The 27,489-nt window shown below is 34.8% G+C and overlaps 1 protein-coding gene across 1 annotated transcript in view; it reads left to right on the top strand.

Annotated features, from left to right (window-relative positions):
• The first annotated feature begins 3,799 nt into the window (after positions 1-3,799).
• The window catches only part of LOC110377121 (lateral signaling target protein 2 homolog), a 41,975-nt gene continuing 18,285 nt past the window's right edge, over positions 3,800-27,489 (top strand). Inside the window, exons 1-2 of the mRNA XM_064040059.1 lie at positions 3,800-4,039; positions 20,736-20,876. Coding sequence (XP_063896129.1) covers positions 3,977-4,039; positions 20,736-20,876 — 204 coding nt within the window. The 5' untranslated portion in view covers positions 3,800-3,976. The remainder of the gene's footprint in view (positions 4,040-20,735; positions 20,877-27,489) is intronic.

Raw genomic sequence — 27,489 nt, 5'->3', positions numbered from 1 at the left:
CTAACAACAGGTGAGTAATGCATTAAATTACCACTTCAATGAACAACTCTTCGAGAACACACGATGGCAGTTACAAACTTCTCTAACGACAACCTTAAAACATAACACCTTACTAAAACTTTTCCATTTATCACCTCCAGGGAAACAGAACTTTTCGCAGTATACCATAGCTAATTTAATTTCATTTAGGAGCACCCACGTGGCATTCGAATTTTAAAAACGATGAAAGAAAAAAAAATAACGTTCGTCCTCTAGCGAATTGCCCCTCTAGATGGTCGATCAATTTACATTGAAATTCGGCTCATCTTTTAACTGTTATTGTTGTTTTAATCCTTGAGGGCTGGTTCGTCACTTTGTGCCGCCAAAGGTCTCTTATTATTCATAATTATGCCCTGAGCAAATTATCTGACATCTTTTAGGAAAGTACGTCTATTACGCCGTTAGTTCCTAGGTTTGTATTTGTTAAATTTGCTTAACTAGGCCACTAAACATGACATGCGTAGGTATTCAAATCAAATCAAATACCTTTATTTTCAGGCTGCATTGGCCCATAGATATATACCTTAATGACTTACATACATAATTATTATATTATACAAAAATATTGATATGTATAGGTATTAATTTCTCATTACGATTAACACTACATGATAGCTACAATATTGTAATTTGTATCAGACTGATCTTTATGTTATTATATTTAGTCTTATCGTTTAAGTATATTATTGTTATATTGTTAACAAATGCATAACACCTATCGATCTACCTATCTAATTAGAAGATATCAAAGTAATACAAATCTTTTAAATACACTAAGCACAATTTACTCTAGGCTTTTCTTTGAACATTCTCAAAACTTAACCACGAAGGTAAGAAACAATTTGGCAATAAAAAAAAAGTAAAAAAAAAAAACATAGACGCGACAAACGAGCGACACAATCTTCTATTTGAAATAGATACGGCTGTGCCGATCAAAGGAGAATTGTATCTCTAGGTTTCGGCATTGGTTGAACCTATTGTCATTATTTTGGCATTACCCACCTACGATGTAGTGGGTAACTAAATATCCAGTAACATATACCTACTACATACAGCCCTTAAAATAGTAAAACGTAAAAAAAAATTGTAATTGCGTAAGCCTTAATGGTATTCTCAAGTGTCAATTAATTTTAAAGTTATGTTATCTATACTAATATTATAAAGCTGAAGAGTTTGTTTGTTTGAGCGCGCTAATCTCAGGAACTACTGGTCCGATTTGAAAATGTACTTATTAAGTTCTTTCAGTGTTAGATAGCCCATTTATCGAGGATGGCTATAGGCTACGGTTTTTATCACGGCACGGGAAGTAGTTCCCACGGGATGCGGGGGAAACCGCTGGCAGAAGCTAGTCTATGATAATAATTACACTCTCCTTTGTTTTTATTTTTATAGATCAAAAGAAGGTCAAACAGCACGTTAAATTGGCAAATAAACTATTGACTGTGAAAAAAAAAACTTTAGCATTATAAAAAGGAGGACATTAAAATTCTATTTGCACATTCTCATTATTAATTTATACCATTTAAAACAATTATGATTGCTCCTTCAGTACTATTTAGAATAGTCCCTTGATACGCATTTATACTGTACATCCCCGATGAGAAGTTAATCTTTCATACGAAGTTTGACCGCCAAACTTTGCTTATGTAGGTGGGTGGTAATATCAACTCGTTAAATACGGACGTCATGTGAGATCGACTAGTCTTTTTATTTAAATAGATATTTACAGCACTATAAATAGTTACAAGAAAACTGAAAAATATCTACTATTAAATCCTAGTTAAAAGCTGCCTGTCTGTGTTTCGGATGGCACGTTAAACTGTAGGTCCGGGCTGTCATTGAACAATGAACATCCTTGGCAGTCGTTGCGGGTAGTCAGAAGCCATTAAGTCTGACACCAGTCTAACGAAGAGGTATTGCGTTGCCCTGGTAACTGGGTTGAGGGGGTCAGATAGGGCAGTCGCTCCTTGTAAAGCACTGGTACTCAGCTACATCCAGTTAGACTGGAAGCCAACCCCAACATAGTTGGTTGGGAAAAAGGCTCGGAGGATGTGAAATCCTACTTAAAAGCTGAAACTAAAAAGAGCCAAAAAATCAACCCCATTGCTATCGATTAGCGTGCCAAAGACTATGACGTCACTATTTTATGCCAACTTCTAAATGATTATTTTTCATTTTTACAAATGAATACTTTTTAATGAACAACAAAGGCACGCCGGATATCTAACCAAAAGAATAAAGACAGTTGGTAGAATAATAAAATCCAGGTTTAGGAATTTCGGTCTCATGACGTCATTTTGTCGTCCTTTTGGAATTGAATCTTTTGTTACTAAATAAAAGATATAATCGTTCTTTTCGTTAATTTTGAAAGCAAAGAGATTGTCTTTGACTTTGTAGTACGGCCTACGTAAAAAGAGGCCGATTGCAAAAGGGGTGAATAAGGTGATTTTATATTCGATATAATAGACAATATTCTTCTCCCACATAGCTAAACTTACTAAGTAGTATACCTCAAAGGAGGTACTATAGTCCGTATGGAAATGTATGGAACACACACATGGATCTTCATAATTGTTTCCACAATTTAAGTGGTCGAAAAGACATCAACCCTTTTCGAACTTCTAAGTGATTGAAATTATCTGCTAGGTACATTTTGAACCCTTTAAAAGGTTGCCCAGCTTCTAGGCAGGTGTTTTGGAAGGCGCTATAAATTGTTGAGTCCCGGCTGTCTCTAATTTTTTATCGTTATGGGTAGTCAGAAGCCAGGAAGCCAAAACCAGTCTTATCAACGGTTGCCCGGGTAACTCGGTTGAGGAGGTCAGATAATCAGTCTCTATATGTACCTAAAACACTGATACTCATCTGCATGCGGTGCAGATTGACAGCCGAGTGCAACATAGTTCGGAAAAGGTTAGGCAGATGATGATGATGATGACCTTTTTCAGGTTGCCAAATTATAAGTACCTTAGGTATATTATTAAGAGATAATTATATTAGCGTAGAGTATAAGTACATACTAGGTATTACATTAAAAATATTACAGCGTAGGTAGCCGCTAACATAGCAGAACCAAGAACGCATAAGTCCACTACGACGACGCAAGATAGCAAGCATTCTACAAAGTCTAATTCTGTCTAGTTCAACCATATCGTAAGAGATGGCGCCACACGTACTAAATTGAGTAAACGAGTTGTGTTTCATGTTTATTTTTCTCATTTACGCAACGTTGAAAGTTTACGAAATATGTTCAGAAATAAGTGAAGAATAATTTATCCCGTTCTAAATCCCGTTTTAGGTGTTTTGAAAGATCATTTTTAAAATTAAATTGCTGTCCGAATGTACATGGTACAATGCAAAATCATGAGCTTATTAGATTATGCAATTAGGTCCTTATACTTTGAAAACACCGTACGCGAAAGAATCTTTTATCATTTTCATATATAACTTGAAATGAGTTCAAGTAAGTATAGAGGTCAGTGGTTCAAGTTCGTCCCGCCATAAACAAAAGACTCATTCATCACAAACAATTATCGATTCTAAAAATCGACTATTTGTAATGAGATCATATCTACTACAGAGATAAAAATTGTTTACCTGATGAATAAATCACCGAATTTATTTAAGGGCAAAATTATAATATTTTTTGAGCTAGAATATTATCTTAATCTTAGTCTTTCTATAACACACATTCAATAAAAGAATGAATGGAGTGATCTTTTGCCCAACACTATTATTTCGTTCGGTCGCATCGCCCAATCGTCATAATCATTCACTCATTCCGTAACGTGAACGGAACGCGGATAGTGGAAACATGTCTGCCGTTTGTGTTATTTGACGTAAATATTGACGAAAATCAAGTTTCTGTTTTCATATGCGTAGTGATTATCGGTGCTATTTCATTTTTATAATGTGTGTGGATGTGCAGTGATCCGTTCATATGAGGCTGCTATACAAAACAGGTCCAATGGAGTCACTAAGAAAGTGGTTCTATAAACCGAAGGTACGTCAACATGATATTTTGATAATTATCCTTGTAACTGTGCTAATTTCCTCGTCAAATTCAACTTTAAAACATTACAAAGGATATTAAAAGATAAACAGACGATGTATATCTGTTTCGTAGGTGTGGTATTTATGATTCGCCTAGAAGTTGTCATTCTTTGTTGGCATATATTGGGATGATTCAGGCGATGTTTCTGTTTGATTTTCCTACTACCTACCATTGTTCTGATTGTTAACGTGTTCAGTACAATTTCCTATTACTATAGTGGTCATATTAAATCGCTAGGGTATGATTGTTGTGCCTTACGTCATAAAGTACAAGTTTTGTATTGTCTGGTCAGTCATGCAAATTACTGTTCAAATAGTAAATATTTTAGTATGAAAATGTAATGTAGCGAGCGCCTCGGTGGTCGCGTTTAATGTGATGCTGTTGCAAACATAGAGTTGTTATGTTAAATAGTTGCTTAAAGATTAGCTGGTCATACTGGTTTGTTTTGCGATGTCTCTTGTTGTTTAAACGTCGTCATTAATTTGTCTGCATACATTTTCGTGTTGTGATTGCCAGCTGTCAGGTTCATAATATATTTTAAGTCTATTGAGCAAAGTATTAACATTTTAATGTTTTTCTTTGTGTTCTTTATCACAATACAACAAATGAAGGTCATGTACTGTGTGATAATATTACCCAAAGAGCTAACTATCAGTCATTTGATAATGTTAGCATATGATTAAACTGTAGCGTTCGAAGACTTCCTATTCTTATCAATAATAATCAAAATACAATAGTCTGACTCAATGTTATCAGTTTCACAGCAAAAACTAAAATAATCTATCATTTGTTTTTTTTCTTCTATTGCTGTCTCATGTTATTTTGATATATCAGACAGAGAGGCGTTCATTGAGTAATCAATTTCGGTAGTTTTAAGAAATGAAGGTTACAATACTTTTTGGTCCCCGTTATTATTTAAATACTTCACACTCCCAGAGAAAATGGATAATTGTGCTATTGAATTATTTTTGGAATCTATTCAGTATGAAATATGTAGACTGTTTGTTTGAATCTACTAATGTCAAGAACATTAGCAAGTTCAAACAAATAAATTCTTCAGCTTTATTGTTATTCTTATAGACACATGTATTAGGAATTTCCAAACTAAATATTGTCATTATCGTATGTAAACTGCTATTTATAATAAATTAAATGTTGTAATGTCTTGTGCTAACAAACTTTGGGATTTCCTAATCACCATCCCTATACTAAATAATGTATGTTTTATGTTGGAAATACTAACAACATTAACTTATATTTAAATGATTTATAGGCCTCGGTAAGTAATTCTACGAATGGTCAGTGCTTAAGAGTATTCCTGTGCGTAATGCATAATAACAAAAAATGCATTCATCCATATTTCACATAATTTGCAAGAAAATAGAATATCAATATATTGCTAGTAAAAGTCATTCAATAATGTCCATTGGTTAACACAGGTACAAAAACACCTTCACATTTTATAGCATGTTAATAAACTAATTAGACATTCAAATGAACGGTCATTGATTTGACAATTCAGATCATGCACAAGAATTAATTTACAATACACGAACATAGCTCGCTTTATACTTACATATGTGTTGACTGACTAGTTGTGTCTTATGGTCATCTGTAATGTTACTGAGACCCCCGGTTTTGGTCACAGGCACTCATTCTATTCAAAATTTAATCTATACTTCTGCACTGGGCTTAATAAAGAGTTTTTTTGCTCTCTAGATGCTCTGAAACTACTGGGTCGATTAAACCAAAAAAATATTTAGAGCTAGATTATCCCTGAGTTACATAGGCTATATTTTATTTGGGCATGGACAGTAGTTCTCACGGGACACAGGTGATACTGTAGGAAAATGGGTAAAATTTAAAACAATGTGTAGAGTAAAAACATACTTTAATACATATTAGTGCCTGTGTATATTGGCATCCCAACATACATGATTCCCGCACCATCTCACTGTCTTAGTTTTGATTTTCCATTTCTGGCTGCAGATATCTCAACTAATTCATCATCATCCTCTAAGCCTTTTTCCCAACTATATTGGCGCCTGCTTCCAGTCTAACCGGATTTAGCTGAGTACTAGTGGTTTACAAGGAGCGACTGCCCTACCTGACCCCCTTAACCCAGTTACCCGGGAAACCCATTACCCCTTGCTTAGACTGGTGTCAGGCTTACTGGCTTCTGACTACCTGTAACGACTGCCAAGGATGTTCAGTGACAGCCGGGACCTACAGTTTAACGTGCCATTCAAAATACAGTCATTGCAGAAATCTCAAGTAATTAGGTAATCATAATGTGAATATATTAATTATTGTTAACAATATTTATTTGTTTTCATCATTCATTTAATTTTATTGCTATCCATTGTTATTGCATTCAATTGCTATTTATGTTTTCATTCATTATGCTAATAATTTTGTTTATTTGTAGAAAAATGTTATGAATGATTTTTTCCTGGTTTCTTAGCCTTTTATTTTTTGTTATGTTTGAACTTCTTGTAAAGTTAAAAATATGTTATTCAGATTATTTAATTTAATTTATGGGGCTGTATGAAGTTAGGTAAACAATACAAATGATTCATTCTATAGCTCACTTAGACTAGGCGGGTTGAACGCTATCTACATACATATGTACTTCCTATCAAATATTACTCAAGCTATGAACTAACCAAGTATCTAAAACAATAATTAACAAAATATGTGTATTGTATTTATCTCTGTTTTTCCTTATCTCATAAGCAGCAATGATTCATAAATTACTGTCATAAGTTAATTTCCATTTCTAAAAGGCATGTATTTAACGCGGCGACTAAGTAAAACGAATAAAGGTTTAAAAAAATAATAGAGTGGGTACCATTTATAATGGGTTGGCAGCTAAAAAGGAGTATCATAATAAGTCAAAGGAAGCATATTAATATATAAGTTATGAGGTCCGTTTTAATTTAAACTAGCATCAAGTTTTTCTTTTGGCGACTGAATTAATATCTAAGCGAAAACTTAATGATGACAATAAAATAGAAAATGGGCATTCATAAATAATACAAATCAGGTTCTATTTAAAATTGTTCGGATGAAGAATAAATATAAACTAGCTCATATTATAAATATATTGTGCGACTTTTTAATAGCTTTAAATAAAGTCTAAAATGGCATGAAGAAAAAATATTTTGCGGCTGTTATTTTCAAAATTATAGGTGAAAAGCATGGAAGTAAGCATGCAACATGCAGCAAGCATGACTTCTGTCACGGCTCCGGCGCTGCGGGGTTCCGGCGGTCCCATGCGAGCTTATAGTCGCAGATGGTTTTCATGCTCACCACCTCCGCTCCGCGCCTACGCGGTTTTGAATTGCACTCTAGGGGTAGTTCAGACAAGACTACGTGGAGTCGGTTTTGCATCATGCATGGCAATGTGCTAAATAAAATGAATCCAAATTAAATTCTACCATCTTCATAGTGCGCCAAGTGAGATAATACCACCGCACCTTCCGCCGTTTTCATGAAATTATGATACACAATATTAATAATTAACTCTTATTCCTTTTTATTGTACTCCTTTTAATATTTAGAGCTATCCGCAAAGCGAAGCCTAAAACTGGGTTTTTAGTCGGCACGAAATAGTTGGTAACATATTATCTTTGCCACCCAACTAACATTATTAGTCGCCAAGTCATTATAAACAGCTCCTCACCTAATATTTCAATTGACTGGTATAGTTTATTTGCTACCCAAACGCAGCTGCTAGTTTTTAGTTTTTATAACACCCTTAATTTTGAACCTTACATATTATAATAGTCGCGTAAATATTTAATCGCTGGCAAGTTATTTTATTTGTTGCCAACATTTGTCGACTTTTAAGTTATTTATTAGTCACCAGGAATATAATAAAGCCTTTCTAAAAGGTACCTGATGACTGGTGAGATTTACTAATTTGTGTGTATTGTTTAAATAAATGTTTTGAGAAATTAACAAGGTAATTAACAGACTTACATAAAGGCTAATAATAAATATTTCAATAATTTGGCTGTCTTAACTTTCTCTTAATTCAGACTGGTATTTTTAATAGTGAGTAAATTCCAATGTGATGTAATACAGGCTTTAGGACTACTTTTAAAAACAGAAACAGTTTTTTACAATGTCCATTTTATCTTAAGACCATCCCTTGGGCGTCTGATATTGTCAATTAAAAACTTAATAATTGCAGGTAAGTCGGAATTACTATACTACTTACGCCACCTGCTATGACTTAAAAAATGCCTAAAATATAAAAACACCTACCTAATAGTTCATAGGTATTAAGCGAAACGACGCCTGGGCCACTATAGACAAATTGTATATACTCTGACAAAGGCCTTTGTCCCACTGTGACACGAATTGACACGATTATTTTACAATTAGATGACAAATACGGATCAGTGGAACGATCTACACCGGTACCTGAGCCTAGTTTTGTGTGGTTTACCTATGTGTTGGCTGTGACGTCATGCTAACCATTAAAGGTAATTGAGAATCGTAAGTACTTGTACCTGAAGGCCAAAGCCTTATGAATTAATGTAGAATGTGAATGTAAAAGCGACGAAGACTTATCTGGGAGGTAGGTAGGATAATTTGGACTTACACCTCATAGTCTACATGGATATCTTGAGGTCTCGTTCGTGGAACTAGTAATAAAATAAACTAGCATCGGACAATGTAATAGAGATGAGTGCAGAGTCTATCATTCAATTGAAAAAGCTAATCTCATAACAATTTATCGCAAACCTCAAGTACTCTACATCTATATCATTAACAACAATTTTGCAACCATAAACAATTTTATCCAAGAATCGATTTTATATTGACATCCTTAATCCGCGTTATCGGATTGTGACGTCACATCCCGCGTCTCGTTTTAACAAGGCCAATTTATTCGTTCGTCTCGCTTGCTCACTTTCACTTTTTTTCACCGCTTTCCCAATGGCGAAACTCGGTCGTCTTTGCCAAATCTTTTGCGAATGGATGCAGTCGGTCGGCCATTCAACATTAAGTTTGTGGGTGTCTTAAGTTTATGAACCGATTTCTTTTGGCATTGTTTTGATTTTTTTTTTAACCATTGTTCTTGGACGTGGCAACCGTTATACTAAGTATTGTTGGTAAACAGTTAATTTTTGGCACTCAACTTTTTACCGTATTCTCTTGGTTCTGTTAGCTGGGGTTGTGTATTTCGATCTATGCTCTAGATTTATATTACTATCTCGAAATAAACAAATGGAACACAAGCACAACATCTTTTAATACATTTGTGTGTCACGTTTTCTCGCGGCAGTCTCTGTAGATTGGAGCCGTTCTATTGGCAATTAACTTAGCTGTAGCAAATCGTCGAACTAATAAAATCCTTGTAATGACTGCATGGCCTGTTGTGGCATGACCATGCGGTTATCAGTACGACAGATACCTAATTGACGTAAACACCACGCCTGCTCTTTGGGTCATCGCGTTACATTCTAGTACTGTGAGCACTATTAGTAAACATTGATTCGTTATTTATCTCATTATTCGACTTTCGAAGATTTGACTATACTGTAAAGGCAATGCTTCGTATACCTACCAGCGGTGTCGCTCGCATCTGAGCATATCTGAGTCATGTCAATATTACGGTGCTAAACTGCTAGGTTAATATTAATACAGCATCAGTTTTTGCGGGACCAATAAGACAACAAACAGGATTTGTGTCAATTTTTCTATTCGTAGTGCTTCTAATGCAGAGTATTATTGAGATGTCTTCAGCCTTGTGTTTGTCATAAATAAATAATTTATGAACAAACATAGTGCTGATTTAATTAGATGTAGATAGGCTATCTAAAGTAAAAATTTCGTAATATTTCAACATTAAACTTCGTATCATCGAATGCAAGATAATGTATCATTCAAGATATGTATTTTTACATATTGTAGGTTCTTATGTTCGTGTGCATCAGGTTTTATAGAAAGTATAAGTTCAGACGTACCTTTCACATACTTATTTTTTGGATAATGTCTAGCTTTCTGTCAGTTGTCCTACTTAGTAAAAGTTCATAAAATGATGGAAAGGTCACTAGATCATAGAAGACTGTAGACGCTATACAGACAGGCCGACAGTTTGTCACGCCATGAACTTTGTCTCATCTTTTGTTGCTAGTCTGTCCCTGACTTTTTCATGTCATGGTAACAAATGTAAGAATAGTATGGACTTGCCTATCTATGGAGTTGCGAATTTGCGAAACTATGGAGTTTTGAGTTAAGTGTATTTTGCGAAACGTTTTATAAACATCTGGAATTTATTTTTGGGGTACAAGAAGTAAAAGTCATCATTACAATCAAACCAGCGCGATGACTATGAAAAGGCCAAATGTTATCTAAGATAAGACTCCCGATGATTGATGACTGTAGGTAGGAATTTAGGTACCTATCGGATATGATGATTCATTAAATCAACTGTTTCAAGTTAGGCACCATCAACTGATTGTCGATTGAACAAAAATCAGAATGATCATACTACCAAGTTGACTGCAACTAAAAATGTTCTTAGAAGTAAACGAGTCCTGTTACGTACTTTTTAAAATTAAAAATGTCTAGTGACTACATTAAGTTTGGTTGACCATAAACATCCGTTTGTTTACTGAAAGAAAACTGTTTTCGTTACCCACTTAATTAGAAATTAATAACTTGCCCTGGTAGAAGTTTTGACGCTTATTTGGCCTTAAATGTTAAATAGAAATACCCCCTTGGTTAACTATGTACTTTCCTACTTATTATTTTAGGTACTTCAATAGATTTTCAACCTTATCACAATAGTTGAAGGGAATGATAGAGAATAATGTTCGATTGGTAAATTTTGACAGATTCGGATAGGTTGACCTGCTGGCGTCTGTTCACTGTTTTGTAATTATTTATTATAGGCTCAAATGATTCATTCAAATATCAGAATTGATAAAAAGTAACCAATTAGGTATTTGTCACCCTGTATTTTTTGTTGATAAAATTGTTTAGGGGACCCAACATGGCTTTGCTTTTGAAACATAGGTATTGACATTTATTGAAGCATGAATAAAAGATCAATCAAACGCAGACCGAAAATAATGCCTATCATATGTATTAGAATAACTAAGTATAGCTACGTGGGTGCGGAAAATGTGCGATTCTATAAAGATTTTTGGTAGCGATGTAAGTAACATTTATGCCAACGATATAACATTCATTGAAATCTAAATAGTTACCTACTCCAACTATATTAAGCTACTATCAGAAAGTTTTTAGAGTCTAGATAAATTCAACATCAGTTCAGGTATTCTAGATATTTACTTACTGGACTACTTGGACGATGTAATCTAGTTAGAATCGCTCAGTTTGCTACATAACCGCAGAGGCTGCTTGTAACTGGATCTTTGCACGAGAGGTTTTGTAAATCGAGAATACTAAAAGCATACGTTTGAGAGAATATAACTAATCATCCAATTTTCCATTCGATGATGTTGCTTTGTTGATGACGGCAGATAGAAGAGTATGGAAGAAGAAAACAAGCTGCGCCGACCCCAAATAAAATTGGGATAAGGGCAGGAGGATGATGAATGATGATGTTGCTTTGTTGATGTCTAAACGAGTATCAATTGTCTTTTTACATCCTAATCTGCCTAAATCTGAAAATAAACCAGTTCAATTACCAGGTGAAGTCGAAAAGCAAATGTTACTATTTTAATTTATCAATAGCACCTGCAACTATAATTTACTATTGTGCGGAAAATAGTCATAACACAATTAGTTTCGAATTGTGCAATCTTGCCATTCCGATTAAAATCTCCCAGAGTGCCCACGTAAGATGAAGTCATTGTAAACTAACCAATTATTTGCTTCCTGTATCAAGTTTCTTTATTTGTAGTGCGATAAGATTCTGCATTGTGGATGCTGTTCAATGAATGCCTAGCGAGCTGTTTCCTAGGCTAGTCGTTGTGTTCTGAGTAATACACGAATGCCACAGTTGACAGGCGCATCAGTGCGCGGACGCAGCACCTATTATGTCATCGACTGTTAAGTAATAGTCGGAAATTGAATTCAATTCTGCGTTATCAAGAAGTTTACTAAGTTCAAAATATATTGTGTAGCATGCAGCAAACGCGATTCAATCGGTAATTCTCAATCAGTATGATTGTCTTTGCAGCTTTATGATTTTGTTATTCGATCGTCCCCAAAATTTCCATGACAAATAATATCGCACTTTGTCCTTTGAAGATGACCTACTCTCGTTTCACCCACACCGTTTTGCCTAGGAGTAACGCCCTTACATTGTCCCTAAGTGTCATTGCTTTCATAAAATGTCGAGTGTTATTGTCAATTGAGACTTTGACGTCACATGGCACCCTTGTTCCTTATAACCTCGTGCTATGATTCCAATGTTATTTTCCTTCTCTGATGTTTGCGATCTTCAAGAGCTCTAATTGATAAGTTATTAGGATCTAATTGCCGGAAGAATTAATCTTCAATGCAGATTGTCGGCCGTTGCCCACTGTTGGCGAGGTCTACTCAAGGTTTTTTGTCCCCATCCGAACCGTCATGTGATCTCATAGTCGGTTATTTCATTGCTTTCCATGTTTTATTAAGATAAGACGTGCATGTCAGTTGTGTTTTGTAAATAACTGGAAATGAGGCCGATGTTTCACGGTTGTCAAAATGTTGGCCCTGTAATGAGCGGTTCCGATAGACGTCAATGCCGTTTCGAATGACGTATGCAGAAATAATGTTCGTAAATGGAAAATTTTGTGGTAATGTGGAGATTAATTCCGAGATATTTATGTTTTGTCTCTCTTATTGTAATCTAAAGAAAACTCAAACAACAGTGTATTTAGATTCATACAATAATCTTTAGCTATCACATACCATTGGCGTGATCTCACTCATCTCGTATTGATAGTGAAATCGCTCTAATCTAAGTTTCGAAAGTACCTAGGTCACTATGTCGGAATGTACACGATTTTGGTGACTAGACATGTTTTTTTCTAACTTCTTCAGTACGATAGACGTATAAAAACTTTCATTGTGTGAATAAAGCATTGCTTGGTAACGTTCACTTAACCGTAGAGAAATATCTACTTAAAATAAACTTGAAAGAACGGGTGTACTGAATGCACTAAAGCAAGGTTTTAATTTTGTAGCCAGGCTGTTTGGTTTTTATTGTGCTCTAAGTAAACATGTCTTCTTTGTAATAAAATTCTCGTATATGAAAAATCTTTGTTATTATAGGTACGGTAGACCGCACATCAGTGGTAACTGTCATGCACCTTAACTCAATAGTAATAAGTACGATTTTCCTATAAAACTGTTACCACTGACCTGAAGTTGACTGTACCTACGTATGGTATGGAAGCATGGCTTATGAAAATTGTATTATTATGGCGTTTAATATTCATCTCACGTACTTTTATTACATGTTTGTTTTATTAAGTTCGTGTCTGGCTATAGGCTTCGGTAATACAAAGTTTGATATTTCATATTTCGGACGCAAATGGTAAGTATACAATATTACAGATAAGTACCGATGTTTTCCAAAAAAAATGCTATATTTAACCTTTCCGGGGTGGACAATAATGAATAAGTAATAGAAACTTACTGTATCCGCGGATAGTTTTTATCTAACTGCAAATGAAAAAATAGTGCCCATTTAAAATTGTCTCCACACAAAACTGTCAAAATCCATTCACCCGACAAACTTGAAAGCGTAACAGACAGCCAAATATCTAGATAGACAGATAGACACAAAGACAGACGGCTAGTCTACTGATCCAAATAGATAATCCTATTCCTGACTGACTGAAGACGAATCTAGAATCAGAGATATCTAACCTACATGTGTACATTCGATTCAATTACAGCTTGCTTGTGAGTCACAACACTAGTCTGCATTGATTATAAAAAGTAATTTTGGAACGAACGTCTAGTAATTAAGTACTGTGAATGCCAATGTCGAGGTTAATTGGTTTTAAGAATGCTTAAATAGGTACTGCTTGTAGGCCGCGTTTCAGTGTACATTCGTAGACTGTATGTTTTGTAATTAGTGAAAGAATTTTAGGATCTGATTAAACTGAACCATACATACATCTGACCGAGATCCCTCCGTTTTGAGGAGTCTTTGAAAATACTTTCTCGAAAGAAGTAACTATGTACAACAGTATTGAGCTCGCAAATCGAGTCGTAATAAATGAATGGCTTTTATTTTTGTTGCACCTTTTAGTAAATGTCTTTACCTCATCGTTGCTTACCTCTTTTGCGTTAAAGGGAATCCCGGCAGTTTTCCTCATCGCGTTTCAACGCCAAGCCATTACGATTTAGAACAAGTTCTACACAGAATGTTAAAATTGCTATAAACGATATCATTTTATTCTTTGTTAGCGTATAATCAAAATGTAAAAAAATCGTTTCGGCAATAATAAGCTTCCAAGCTGCAAAGTTGATTTTCAATCCACAAAAATGTATGCGTAAACAATCCGCAACAATCTGCAAGTGATTGCGTTTCCATTGCATTGCACTGTTGCATCAGTTGCATCCACTTGCGAACCCTAGCCACTGAACCACGTCATAAATTGGTAAATTGCAATGAATTTAATAGACACAAATCACAATAGAGCTGTCTACAGTGAGGCTGGTAGATTCAAGGTGTCGTTGTTAACTGCATACCGGAAAATTGCTCTGGTAGTCATCTGGTCGGAGTAGTGGCAACTTTCCGGCAATTGTTCGGAATATTACCTCATATTCAGTTTAGCAGGATAGTTTGCCAACATATTTTGTCAACATTAGACTTAGATACAAATACTTCAAAGCAATTTTCCTTACGGAGACATTGATAAATTTTCTTGCGAGAAATGCAAAGACATCTACGTAGTTTATCGAATGAATACTTATAGCGTATGTATGTAGTTACACCAAATACCATTGGAAGTTAAATGAAACCAGTTGCAGTTACGCTCTGTTTTTACAGCGCCATACCCATGACCTATTTTGTTTAACCAGTTGAGCAAGAACGCGTCAAATAGTTGTTGCCTGCGTATGATGATAAGCCGTTACATTCGCATGTTTTTCTTCAAATTTTACATTTACAAAATGATTCCATTATGTTAACAGGTCCTCTCAATGCCAGTCAATTATGGACAGGTTGCCATATTTGCAAAGATTTCGCACAACAAAAAACTCGTTCGCTGGCAGATGACGGGTCTCAACAAGCCGTCTCGGTGTGCGCATTGCGAAACCAATGTGTTTACATCTCAAATGAGTCATTGCTCCGTATCGCTTATTCTGATGTCGATGATATATTGCTCTACTTAGTACCCCCTAATTAAATCAGTTTCTTGGTCAATTTCATCTACAATATTTAGTTTGTTAGTGCAGTTCGAATATGTATGTGCTTTTCACAATTTGTTGAAGCTGGCACGCTTGGCCCCCGTCCAATCGTCTTGACCTAGTACGGAACCCTCGTCGAATGATTCTCGATAACTGATAATACATTGTGTTTCAGATTTATAATCGATACTTTCGATCACGGGATCTTTTATTTTATTTATTTACGTTCTAACATGGCATTTTCAGCTGCCAATATTTCATTTAGAAGTGTCGTATCAATACACGTGTTGTGTCGTACCTTTTACTGGGAAAATACCGTTTCCTATGGTATTCTCTATTATTGTTTAATTTATATTTCCATTATTATATTCAGTATTGTCCGTGTGACTGCGTCATTTTTTATAAACGACAGTAAAATGCAATCAAATAAACGTGACAAAGAATTTCCACTATGATTATCATGTTCGTATCAGAAATATGATCATGTTATCACATACATTTTTATCGTTTCTGTGTTCTTATAGAAATACGAATGCATACAATATGATAAGACAACTTTTTGTTGCATTATATTTTAATTTATTTATCTTCTCAATTAATGAGTAAATTACGAATGTTGCGTCACACACTTGAAATTAATATCAATTTTATTTATTTGCACAGGTTTTTGTTTATAAGGTATATTTGCATTACGTTAACACTAAAACGTTGGCTGTTTTGTAGAACTTTATTACAACGCACTAAGGTAGAGATTGCAATGCGATTGGGTTACATAAAGTGTTCGGATGAAAGTGAAGGAGGCGACAAACTTAGCGTGGTGTGACGTCTGTCACCTTGATCTCATGCCATTCACTTAATCCTGGGGTTTATTTAACATTGTAGAGATTTTTCTTCACTTAGAATTGAAATGGACTGGACTGCTAATTGATATAATGTGATTAGATAACTTACATCTTCGGTTTACGCAATCGAGTCACGCTACGCAGTAAAAAAGTTAATTGATGTAATTATGTGCCTGTACCATAATATTATCATCTTAAGTGCGTGGAAATTGCAATGAATTATCCATATTCTTCTTGGCTGTTGGTAACGTAGTTATTACCAGGAGATGAGAACCGTCGAACCGTATACAGATATACCTATGTTTAAGTTTTTTTTAAATGAAACTTTTTCATTTCTTTGCTAACTTCCATTTTGTACCTTCCAAAATAAAATGAAAACCATTCCCAAAATGACGACATGCTTAAAATCCATTAGCAAAATTCTACTTGGCCAATAAATTTTTGGCGATGTCGCATTGGAGGTCGTTCTGCAAAGATTTAAAGGCTCGTTTACATTAAACCAGTGACTTGGGCGAGTAACTAGAAAAATTGCTTTCTGAAAACCATTTTCATATATTTAAAATATCAACAAAGCATTATTGACTGTCGTGAATGAGGTAAATAAGGTTTCCTAGTCATTTTTGTGTTTGTGTTTTAAACAATAAAATAAGTATAGTTGATACAGTTATTATACCTAACAAACCGGTAGTCGTTATTACGTACGTGGTATGTTTGTCATAATAATTTAATTTCATAATATTCTCAAGGAAAAACATGTTTTATGTCCTAGCTCATAGTCAAGATGAATAAGTTTACGTAATGAATGACCTTTGGAATTTTCTTAAGAAAAACAAAATTACTTAACCCACCTAATAAGAAATGTGATACGGAAAATGAAAAAATATAAAATGAAAACTACTAAGAGTGGGTGCCATTAAACGATACCCAAACCATAACAAGCAGTGAAATTGCCCATTGCCCAGCAGACAAATAGTGGATTTGACAACTTAATATGCTCAAATTGTCTATTGAACCCTCCTAAATATTTTTAGGCCACCATCTAAGCAAGTGAGCTAAAACGTGCGTAAGTTTTGAATTCAAATTGCTCCTGCCTCAGATGTCCTACCTTTGTCCTACCAAGGTTCATTCTCAGGTTGGGACTTAAGTTTTTACTAACGACTGGCAGATATAATATTTTTGTGTTCATTTGCATCTCATTAACAAATCGCATTTGGTCCCAAATTGTTTGTTGTTATTATTAACGTGCGTCATATACATTCGTGTTGGAACCCTTTAGCGTCGGGCCAGGGTATAACAGATTTGAAAAAATAATTTTAAAATCGCATATAAAGTGCTGGAGTGGAGACCACGGACTAGCAAGCGCAGCGTAGGACGTCCACCAACGAGGAGGACAGACGACCTTATAAAGGTCGCCGGAAGACGCTGGATGCAGGTCGCTTCCATCAGGTATCTGTGGAGATCAAAGGGGGAGGCCTATGTTCAGCAGTGGACGTCCTATGGCTGAGATGATGATGATGATGATATAAAATTTTGATTCACGGATTTAATATGACTTCCTGCAAATTGGATCTCCTGTCCTTGCTAATTTGTCTATCGCCAACGTTAAAGTGACATTAATAGCATTTTATAAATAAGAGTGAGTCAAAATGTTAGTGACGTTTGAGTACCAGTCTTCAAGTACTCTCGATAATAATATATCTTTTTTTAATTTTCGATTTCTTTAGGTAGGTAAATGTATGTTTGCTTTGAAACCATGACTCATTTAGTTTTATACAATGACCGGGAAACATGGCTCCTAAGACTGTAATTTACCTATCAGGCCAATCATTTATTACATCACATTGTTGTCACTACACTATAGTCAGTTATTACCTGTTTACATGAAAAGCGCTTTTATAACTTGTGTTTGCCATGGATTATATTATGTACCGTCTATTGTTAGTCCCCTAACATAATAGAGATTATATTGAACAAAATTAACAAAGGTGAACTTCCCTGATCATTTTAACGAATAGGAGCTAAATAATGGAAATTATATGAAAAGCTAGCGATGGTTGAGTACCTCTCAAATACAAGTACGGGGAAGTCCTTAGTACACCGTACAGACTTAAGTATTTTGCTGAATCTGAGGGCACGGCAGTGCCCCAGCCAAGACTCGAGCAAAGCGGGCACGGCCGTACCATCTTTTCTCGAAGCGTTTCGCGGCTATTTCAGCCCCCTGTATCTTCCATGTGAACAAAGCTAGGAGTTTAGGTTTTCGATGACCAAGAGTAAGTATTAGAACAAGCTCAGTCCCAAAATTACAAGAAATTTGAATAAATAGTTTACGAGTTATGAGCGATCAAAGTTACACCATTTTGTCACTGACTCACTCACTGACCGATCATCAAAAGTCTAAGGTACTTCTAGCAAACTTAGAACCTTCAAATTTGGCACCAAGATAGGTTATTAGCTACATATAAAGGGAAAATTATAAAAATCTTAAAACTTAATAAAAAAATAGGAAACAAATTTACATTTGCGGTTTTTCAAGAACATTGTGTATGAATTTTGACTGCATTGATAACTTTGTTTTTTATTTATGTACAAAATGTTACTATTTGTTTTATTGTTACGTAGTGTGGTATATTGTTATTATGTATTAAATATACATACATATGAATAAAAAAGCTAGGTTAAAATAAAATGAATAATGATAAAATCTTTCATATTAATGCAGTGCGATAAATACTGCATGCTCGCTCGATAGATGGCGTTGTCCTGGTCTAAATCGCGCTACGGTTTTTAGTTAAAAAAAAAACAATTTCATGTGATAGCGCCTTCTACCTCTGAAATAAATCTCTTTTATTCTAAAAGATATTCGATTAAAAAATTCGACAATTTCGAAATTGTTTAATATTTAAAAAAATGTTGTTTACGTGCTAGTTTAGGTCTACATATTTAGTTTGTTATATATTTAGTTAGTTGCATGTAAGTTAATTTAATTTGTTATATACTTAGAGAAGAAGGAGACCTACAAAAAATAAATTAGATCCCACCAAAAACATTAAATGTAAAAAAAGCCAATCCTCTACGCAATTCCTCCACCGTAAAAAGTTTTGAGATCGCATAGAAGCCAAGTCCTGTTCAACTTTCTTTGTAATAATAAATCAATATTTTGTGACTATATCAATAGTCTTGTTCACATTACAATAATATTGTCTTGGCCATGAGCACAAGTTAATAGTCGCTCCCTGAAATAATGTGTAAATACCATTGAATTGATACATTCTATATGGACATGATTTTACGATTGGACTGATTGGAATTTGAGATCACCATGGACTAAACATGCGCCATAGTAAATGTGCAGTTCATGATTTTGGATGATACTCACTGTCGGTCATTTAGTAACAATTGAAAAAACTAAAAGTATTTAATTCTGTGATATTAAACTTCATGACTGACTTTCACCTCTTCAAGATATGCTGTATTATATTTGTAGTTTATTGTGCTCATGGCCAAGTCAATATTATTGTAAAGTGAACGAAACTATTGATATGGTCACAAAATATTGATTTATTATTACAAAGAAAGTTGAACAGGACTTGGCTTCTATGCGATCTCAAAACTTTTTACGGTGGAGGAATTGCGTAGAGGATTGGCTTTTTTTACATTTAATGTTTTTGGTGGGATGCATTTTAGCCGATCTTAAAATAAATTCCTACACGTTGTTTCGTTGTCTGGTAGATAATAATAGACTACTGATAAAGCACTGTTTGTGTCGGTTACAATGCCCTGTGAAGTGAGCTATCTGTCTGTTTACTTACCGTCAAACAACATTAATAAATGATCTTCTCGACCCACCTCAACATAGATCTTGTGGCCTTCTTACTGTTTGACCAACGCCTTATGAAATTACCGTTAAATAGTTGTACCAAAAAGTTGCCAATCGACTAGTTACTTGCACACGTGTTGGCATTTCTTTGGTAATAGAAATATATCCATTTACCTCACGTATATTAAGGGAAAGTAGCCTCTATGGTCACTGATTGATTATTGTGGTTTAAAAATACTTGACACGCATTCTCATATGTTTGAAACGTTAACGAAAGGTTTTTTTAACTCTGCCCTTATAGTCGATCAAATATTCTGACGTCTCAATCTCTGATCGCATCTGCATCGTCTTGCCCTCGTTGCTCTGGACGTTTTGCTACGTGTCCCGAAATATTCTTATTGTTTATTGATTTTGCTGAGGCAGATACTGAAAACGACCCCTCCCGCTGTGTCAGTGTCTGACTCTTACTAACTAAAACCCACCTTGTTTCTCCTAGAGCCTTTTTTGCACCAGTTCTGCGGTAACTCTCGAACAATCCCGCAGCCATATACGATAGACCTGGGTGCAATCTAAGTTGACAGAAAACGTATCCTTTCTAAGTAAGTACAGATATGGTAAATGGTCCTAACATAATATTTCTTTGTTCCAGAGGGACGACCGGTCGCTTCTGGCGCAGTTCTTCTTCGCCGACGACGCTCTCAACATGGTCGCGGCTGAGTTGGACTCGTTTGACGGCCGGAAAGACCCGGAGAGGTGTTCCACGCTCGTCAACCAGCTAAGACATGCACAGGTTTGTACTTCCTTCAACGGTAGTAAAAACAATCAACGGGTTTTTTGAGGATCCACAAAATAGAGAAGGTACGAAATGTTTAACGTCAGAGGGAAAATTAATCTACAATTCTTGTGTTAGCACAAATGACTGTTGGACAGTATTGAGCCCTTATCATCAGCTTGACTAGTAAATGTTACAAGTGTCTCTCAAGTTTTGTAAGTACATCCATCCAGAGCTGGAACTACTTAAAGATGGTGGGTGTTAAGGCGAATAATGGCAGGTATATTCAGGTTTCGAAAACGATTAAAGGATCTACATTTAAAATGTGAATGTTAATTAGCTACAAATATTGCGGTATCAGTTTCGACATTGAAATTCAAGCCTATTGCAAGAGAATTAATTTGTGTCACCACTGTTTCAATAATAGCTCTTTCATCAGTACCTAATCCTGATAGCTAAACCTGTTTCCAATAATGTACTACTTTCGATAAAATATCGTACAATAAGGAAGAGAAGATAAGTTCATTGTTATTATTATCAGTTCTATGAGTAAGTTACTCGGAACGTAGTTTATCGTTCTAGTGGTTAACGGTCTTTGTTTAGAGTGGACAATAATAGAAGTTTTATTCTAAAATAAACACAACATAATTGATTTGTCGTTTCTCTGTGAAAATGGCCTGTGGGATTTCCAACGTTGTTATAGGTCAACACAAAATGATTGTCGTGTTTGTCTTTTTAAACGGCAATATAAGTTGTATCTATACGCCTATGTATTTCTATCTTGGATCGCTACACATGTCAAGTTTATTATTCAAAACATAAACGACCTTGTTTTTTTGCGTACTTGCTTGCTAGCTGGTCATTTGGTCCCAAAGTACTTGTAAACTAGTTTTGACATAACTTACAATTATTGAATTAAATGATCCTGAACGGTAACTTGAAGAGATAGTACGACCTATAATTCTATTGCTTTTGTAATCCTTTCACCATCTGATCTGTTCACCTTATTTTAAACTCAGCTAAAAGAAGAGTAGATGAAAGCCAGCCTCGGTTAGTCCATAGCTAGCTGAGCATTTTAATAACGTAGTATGATATCCTCCCTCGTGCCTTTTAGCACTTAAGCTGTCAGTACTGCTCTTGATCTGTCGCCTCTTTTTCCGTGCCATCGGTTCTTGTATTAAATTTTTCTAGGAAAAAGTAGGTGGATCTTTTTTACTAGGGCTGTCAGAGATCTAAAGAATGTATTCATAATTATAATTATCATGTTAAGAGGGAACAGTAATCCTCAAGAATTTTGCTTTCACAAAAGTGCCAATCGAGAGCTTATTATTTTGTAGTTTCAATCAAAATATGTTTTGTTGGTGGGCGAACCTGCTTAATATAATGAATAACACAAGGTGTTTAATGAAGATGCCGAAACAGTGAACTCTATTACCACCTTTTAGTATAAACAGCTTTTCTAGAGTTATATAGTAAAGATGACAGAAGTACCCGGAGTCTTTTAGCTGTTTGCAAATGTCTCCTATAACCCATTGTATAAGACCCTTCTCTTAAGATCATAATGGGAAAAACAGTTTTCAAGAACGTTGTGAATGATTTAATTACGTAACAGTAATACAAAAAAACAATCGTTAACCCAGAAATTTAAATGGTGGGAAGTAATAAATTTATTTATCTTGGTGTTTAAATGAACAAAAAAATAAATGTTTCTTGTTACCATACATAGGTGTATATTGTGAGTACTTACTAGGTACTTTATGTGCGTGTAGAGAAATTCAAGGACGCTTGTTGTACCTACATAAAATTGAGGTCAGATTTTTTACTTTAGATTATGTACGAAAGGAAACTAAAGTTAGCCTTTCATAATACCCCAGTGATTAAGTTTAAAATAAAACAAATTAAAAACCCACACTTACTAACCGATTTCTTAGTTTTTGCAGCAGATAATCAAGTTTCAACTAAGTAAAAATAAATAAGTGAAAAAAATATTTTTTTACGAACACTAGACAAGAACTACTTCTAGTATAATTCCGCTAAGTTGTGAGACGCAAGTCCGTACATTGAGCGGTCCGATTGGAGTTTTGCGTAGTTTTTGTTGTTCATTATGAATCATATGACTCATGCGCATGCATGCCGCTTTGATAGCGTCATTGTACGCAATGCCATGAGGATACCGCGATATTTTTGCACGAAATGTGCGTAAATTCAATGCATTTACGTCTCCAGTCTATTCTTTATATTTTTCTACAGCTGTTAGAGTCATTATTGTGGCTTTTTTGACTGTTTTTAGTGGAAAACCCGTCTTCAAAATGTAGCTATATTTCTCCGACCATCCGACCAAAATGATTCCACTCCTCTGCCTAGCGAAGTGTTATTTGAGGAAAAGCATTATTAAACCATATCTTTTTCAATTCCCAAATCTGAGAATTCTGTGAAACCTATGTGTTTCTAAGGAAATGAGCAACGACTCATTCATTTGTTACGTTATTATTAGTTAGTAATTAAATGTGTATTCTAAATCGGTACAGTCTACCATTGACGGAATGCCTGATAAAAAAACATGTAATTGTTTCAGTATCATTGTTTGGGTGAATTTCAATGAGCGATAGGTATTTAAATGAAGTATTTTGTTTTTCCTTGAACTGGTTTTTCCTTTTTAACTGAATACCTATTTGAAGCGGCTTTACTTTAGTAACCCAATTTCCCGTTGATGTTCAGCTTTTCTATACATACATTTCTTATCTGTATACATATAAAAGCCTATGTTCTGCTTGCCTATTAATATAGGAAATAAGCTCTCTTTATTCATCTTTTGTTGTGGTTGGTATATGGCCTCATACATAATAAAGCCTCTGGCATCTGGTAAGCAATAAAGACCAGTTTTCTATTGAATTATCAAACAATATTTCAGAGACTTTTCCTTATAATTATATATTTTTTATTAATAAACAATATTAAACGTATCACTAGCCTGTAATTTGGTTACAAACAATATTTCTGTTAAAAGTGGCAAAATTGAGTTTCATTTTCAATTATTGTTTGAGGTCTCGGTGCAAGTATGACTCATACAAGGACAACAAACAACCCAATTATGATGCGATGAATGTCTGCTGACCCAAATCTTTAATATCCTTAATAAAGTTCGGTAACTCACACTAATCAAGTATTTTCTATAGAAGAGAAAATAACCGGGCCCAATAACAGAGAGTTAAGAATGAATCCAGATTTGGTCCCCAATACTCTTACGTACATTTTAGAATCACCACATATTCTAGAGGTTGATTAAGTAAGGATCAGAGTCCTTACATCAAACAGGAAAGGCTAGTTCCTTGAGCAATGCATACGTAGCTATTGGTCTACGAAGCTCGGTCACTGGGACATCGAGATTCCATTAGCGGATTACAGACTCAAATGCTAAAACGGTTGATGCAATACAGAGGTGTACGTATGGGGATAGAATATCCTTGTCTTCCTAGTTTATTGAGGTTAAGAGCGTGTACGTCAACCGCGCGCCATTTGGCCTAAAATGGTACTTTTCAAACCACTGTTTCTCAGTAACTACTTATCCTATAACTATGTTATTTTTTAATAACGCAAGGTAATTTCACTGTCTATATAGTTAATTGAACATAAATTTCAATTTGTGTAGTTTAAATACTTAAAACCCCTATAACGTAACAGATGTTTTATAAAATTCCCGTTCAGCGTCTATTTCGAAGCTTAAATTCATGTGAAAACAGTAGCAAATCTAATCATATTTATTTTTTTACTCATAGACGAAATCCCCATGCCTATAGTTAGTTGAAAACATTTTTTGATTTAGGTCTCTATCTTTCAGAAAAAAATATTTTAACAATGTGAAAAATTGTGAATTTCAAATGCTTTTTTTACCTATCTATCTTACTTAATTTAATATAACAATTATTTACTATAGTAATATAACTCTTTCTTTAAAACATAAACTTTATATTATAATTTAATCTCTCGTTTTTATTTTTTTATAAATTATTTAAAAACTACTATAAAACGCTGCACGCGAGTCAACTCAAACCAGACCGCCGCAAGGCTTCACAGAGAGAGGACGTGTCGCTCCGTCACATCGCGTAGGGTGAATAACCTCTGCCGTGGATACCGAGAATAGAGTACATTTCAAGCGCGACCAACAAATCTTGATACATTACTATTTTATTTAAAGCTCAATTTTGAAGCATATTTTTTTTATCGATTGAGTTGAAATTTTGTTTGAATGTTTAATGACATAATTTTTTGTTTAATGACAATGTATGATTCTATATCCAATATGGCGGTATACCCAAGATGGAGAAAAAAATATTTTTAATGCATTCCTACGATATGGGTATCAAATGAAAGGGCTTGCTATGAATAACTCGAAAAAAAATGTGTCGCGAGTCTAAATCCAATATGGCGGACTCCTTAGGCTAGAAATCACTTATTGCAGATGTCTGTTACCAATCGAGCTATAATTTTTTTTTTTTCATTTTGGATGTACCCAAATTTTGACTTTTGATCTCGAATAACTTTTGAAGCATATAGGATAGATAACTTAAAACTTTATTTGCAATGGTAAACCCAAGCTCTTCACCAATATATGGCTTTCCGGCAATTGTTGTTATTTGACCACAATTTTTCGGTCTGGATGGACTGGACCATTCATATAAACAATCAATTTTTCAAATCGGTCCAGGCGTCTTTGAGAAATCGAGAACAGTCACAAAACAATCTAATTGAAACCTCCTCCTTTCTTTTTTTGAAATCGGTTAAAATACAGAAACTCTTAACATTGTCATTAATCATCAGTCGACTATTTAGTACTGTTGAAAATTGTATGTATTATACAGAAAGTCCTCAAAACCAAGGTTTTCATAGGTGCCCGATTTTTTTGCAAAAGAGTGTAAGTATTAACGACTTATTTTCATGCTTTTATATTTTAGACATCCATAGACTTACACTATTTTCCCGCTATTAACTATTTACTAAATAATATATTTTTTGTTCTACCAATTTCACTCGAAAGGATCAAAATGGTTTGTGTGACTATACGTGAAGTATGATAGGCACGCACACAGCCGCGACGCTAGTCTGCGCGGTTTTTTGCGTTGAATTACCTAAAGTTGACATCGCGCGCCGAGCGTACACGCTCTTAAGGGAACGAAGTTTTGAAGGAGAGAACGGTTCCGTGCCTTTACTTAGTTTTGAATTCTGGATCGCGTTGCATTTACCTATATTCTGTTTCTCGTTTTGAATAAGCACTGCACCAGTTCTATTCAATCTAGCAGTAACCAATGATTATATAATGACCAGCATATTATATTACCTGCACTAAACGATGGAAATATCCTCACAGATATGCCGTGTTTGTACTTGATTTCAATTAGCGTTATTGCTAAAATATTCACAGTGCAGAAAATTGATCTAATTTCAAGCATCGGCAGGGCAATTGTGAAGTTGGTTTAAATACAATTTACGATACACAGACTGGTTGAGTTGCGCCACTTTCGTCGGCGACAAATAGACCACTACCTCTTGTTGACTTTCTGGTTTGCAAGAAAGCAGACGACGAAGAAGGTGAAGAATTAAAAGGAACTTTTTACGATACAGATCTCGTAAATACTGACGTTTTGAGAAGAATAAGTCTTTTAATTGAAGCAATGGCTACATCCTTAGATAATAACAATTAACTTGACAATACTAATTGTCAATTAGCATGGGAACATGTTGACCCAGGTCTTGCTAAGAAATTCTTAAACTAGAGTATAGCATCACAAGTTTGATAACGTAGGTAATGTTTTTATCCTTCGAAGTTTTTGTCCAAAAGTTTCATGTATTGTGCAAAGTGGATCTTCTAATCAATTTATTCATTCTGAGTAAGTACAAGTACCAAGCCTTCCTTGTATAGAAAGTTCATTATTTCATTCAAGTGTAGCCCTTTCTAATAATTTCGACTATCAATGTTTTTATTTTATTGGTACCTCACCTGTTCAGGTTTTTTGGAGTTATTTTCTCTACTTGACAGCTCTTCTTCTTTGCTTTTTTCTATGGAGTTAGTAAAATAACAGTATTCTATAATTAGAGAACAATTATTGCAGTCACGTAACTTTGTCAGCTGATGCAATCGACCCTAAAGTGATGCAACTTGTCCCGGGCCCTGATTATTTCAAGGGAAGGAGGGTACTTCATTAAGGCCAAGAGTAGTAGCCTGACCTTTAATGATTTCCTTTCATAAATAATTTGCAGTTCTTCCTCCTCGTAAATAAGCCAAAGTAAAAATTAAAAATTTCCAGTTTTAAATGAATTAATTAGTAAGACAAAATATTGAGTAAGTTTTGGTTGTAAAACTTGTGTTCTTGCTACTTCTCACGACGTTATACCACATACTAATGCATTCACACTAAAAGGTGATTTGAACGAGATGTTTCTGATATCTCCCAATCTGCAGTACTTACTTGCAGTTTTATATCAACACCACAAACATTGCAATTTAATTCATAAAATTATGCATGCATACTTGTAACAGTAGTACACAAAACCTGAAAGAATCGACCTAATAAAGCATGCAAATGAACGGAAGACAGGAAAAAAACAATGACATTCAGCCCAAATAATAATTTCA

The sequence above is a fragment of the Helicoverpa armigera genome, chromosome 21, assembly GCF_030705265.1.
Source record: "Helicoverpa armigera isolate CAAS_96S chromosome 21, ASM3070526v1, whole genome shotgun sequence".
In the NCBI taxonomy this organism is placed as follows: Eukaryota; Metazoa; Arthropoda; class Insecta; order Lepidoptera; family Noctuidae; genus Helicoverpa; species Helicoverpa armigera.
The sequence above is the reverse complement of the archived record's forward strand: the minus strand, read 5'-3'. Positions and strand labels throughout refer to the sequence as shown.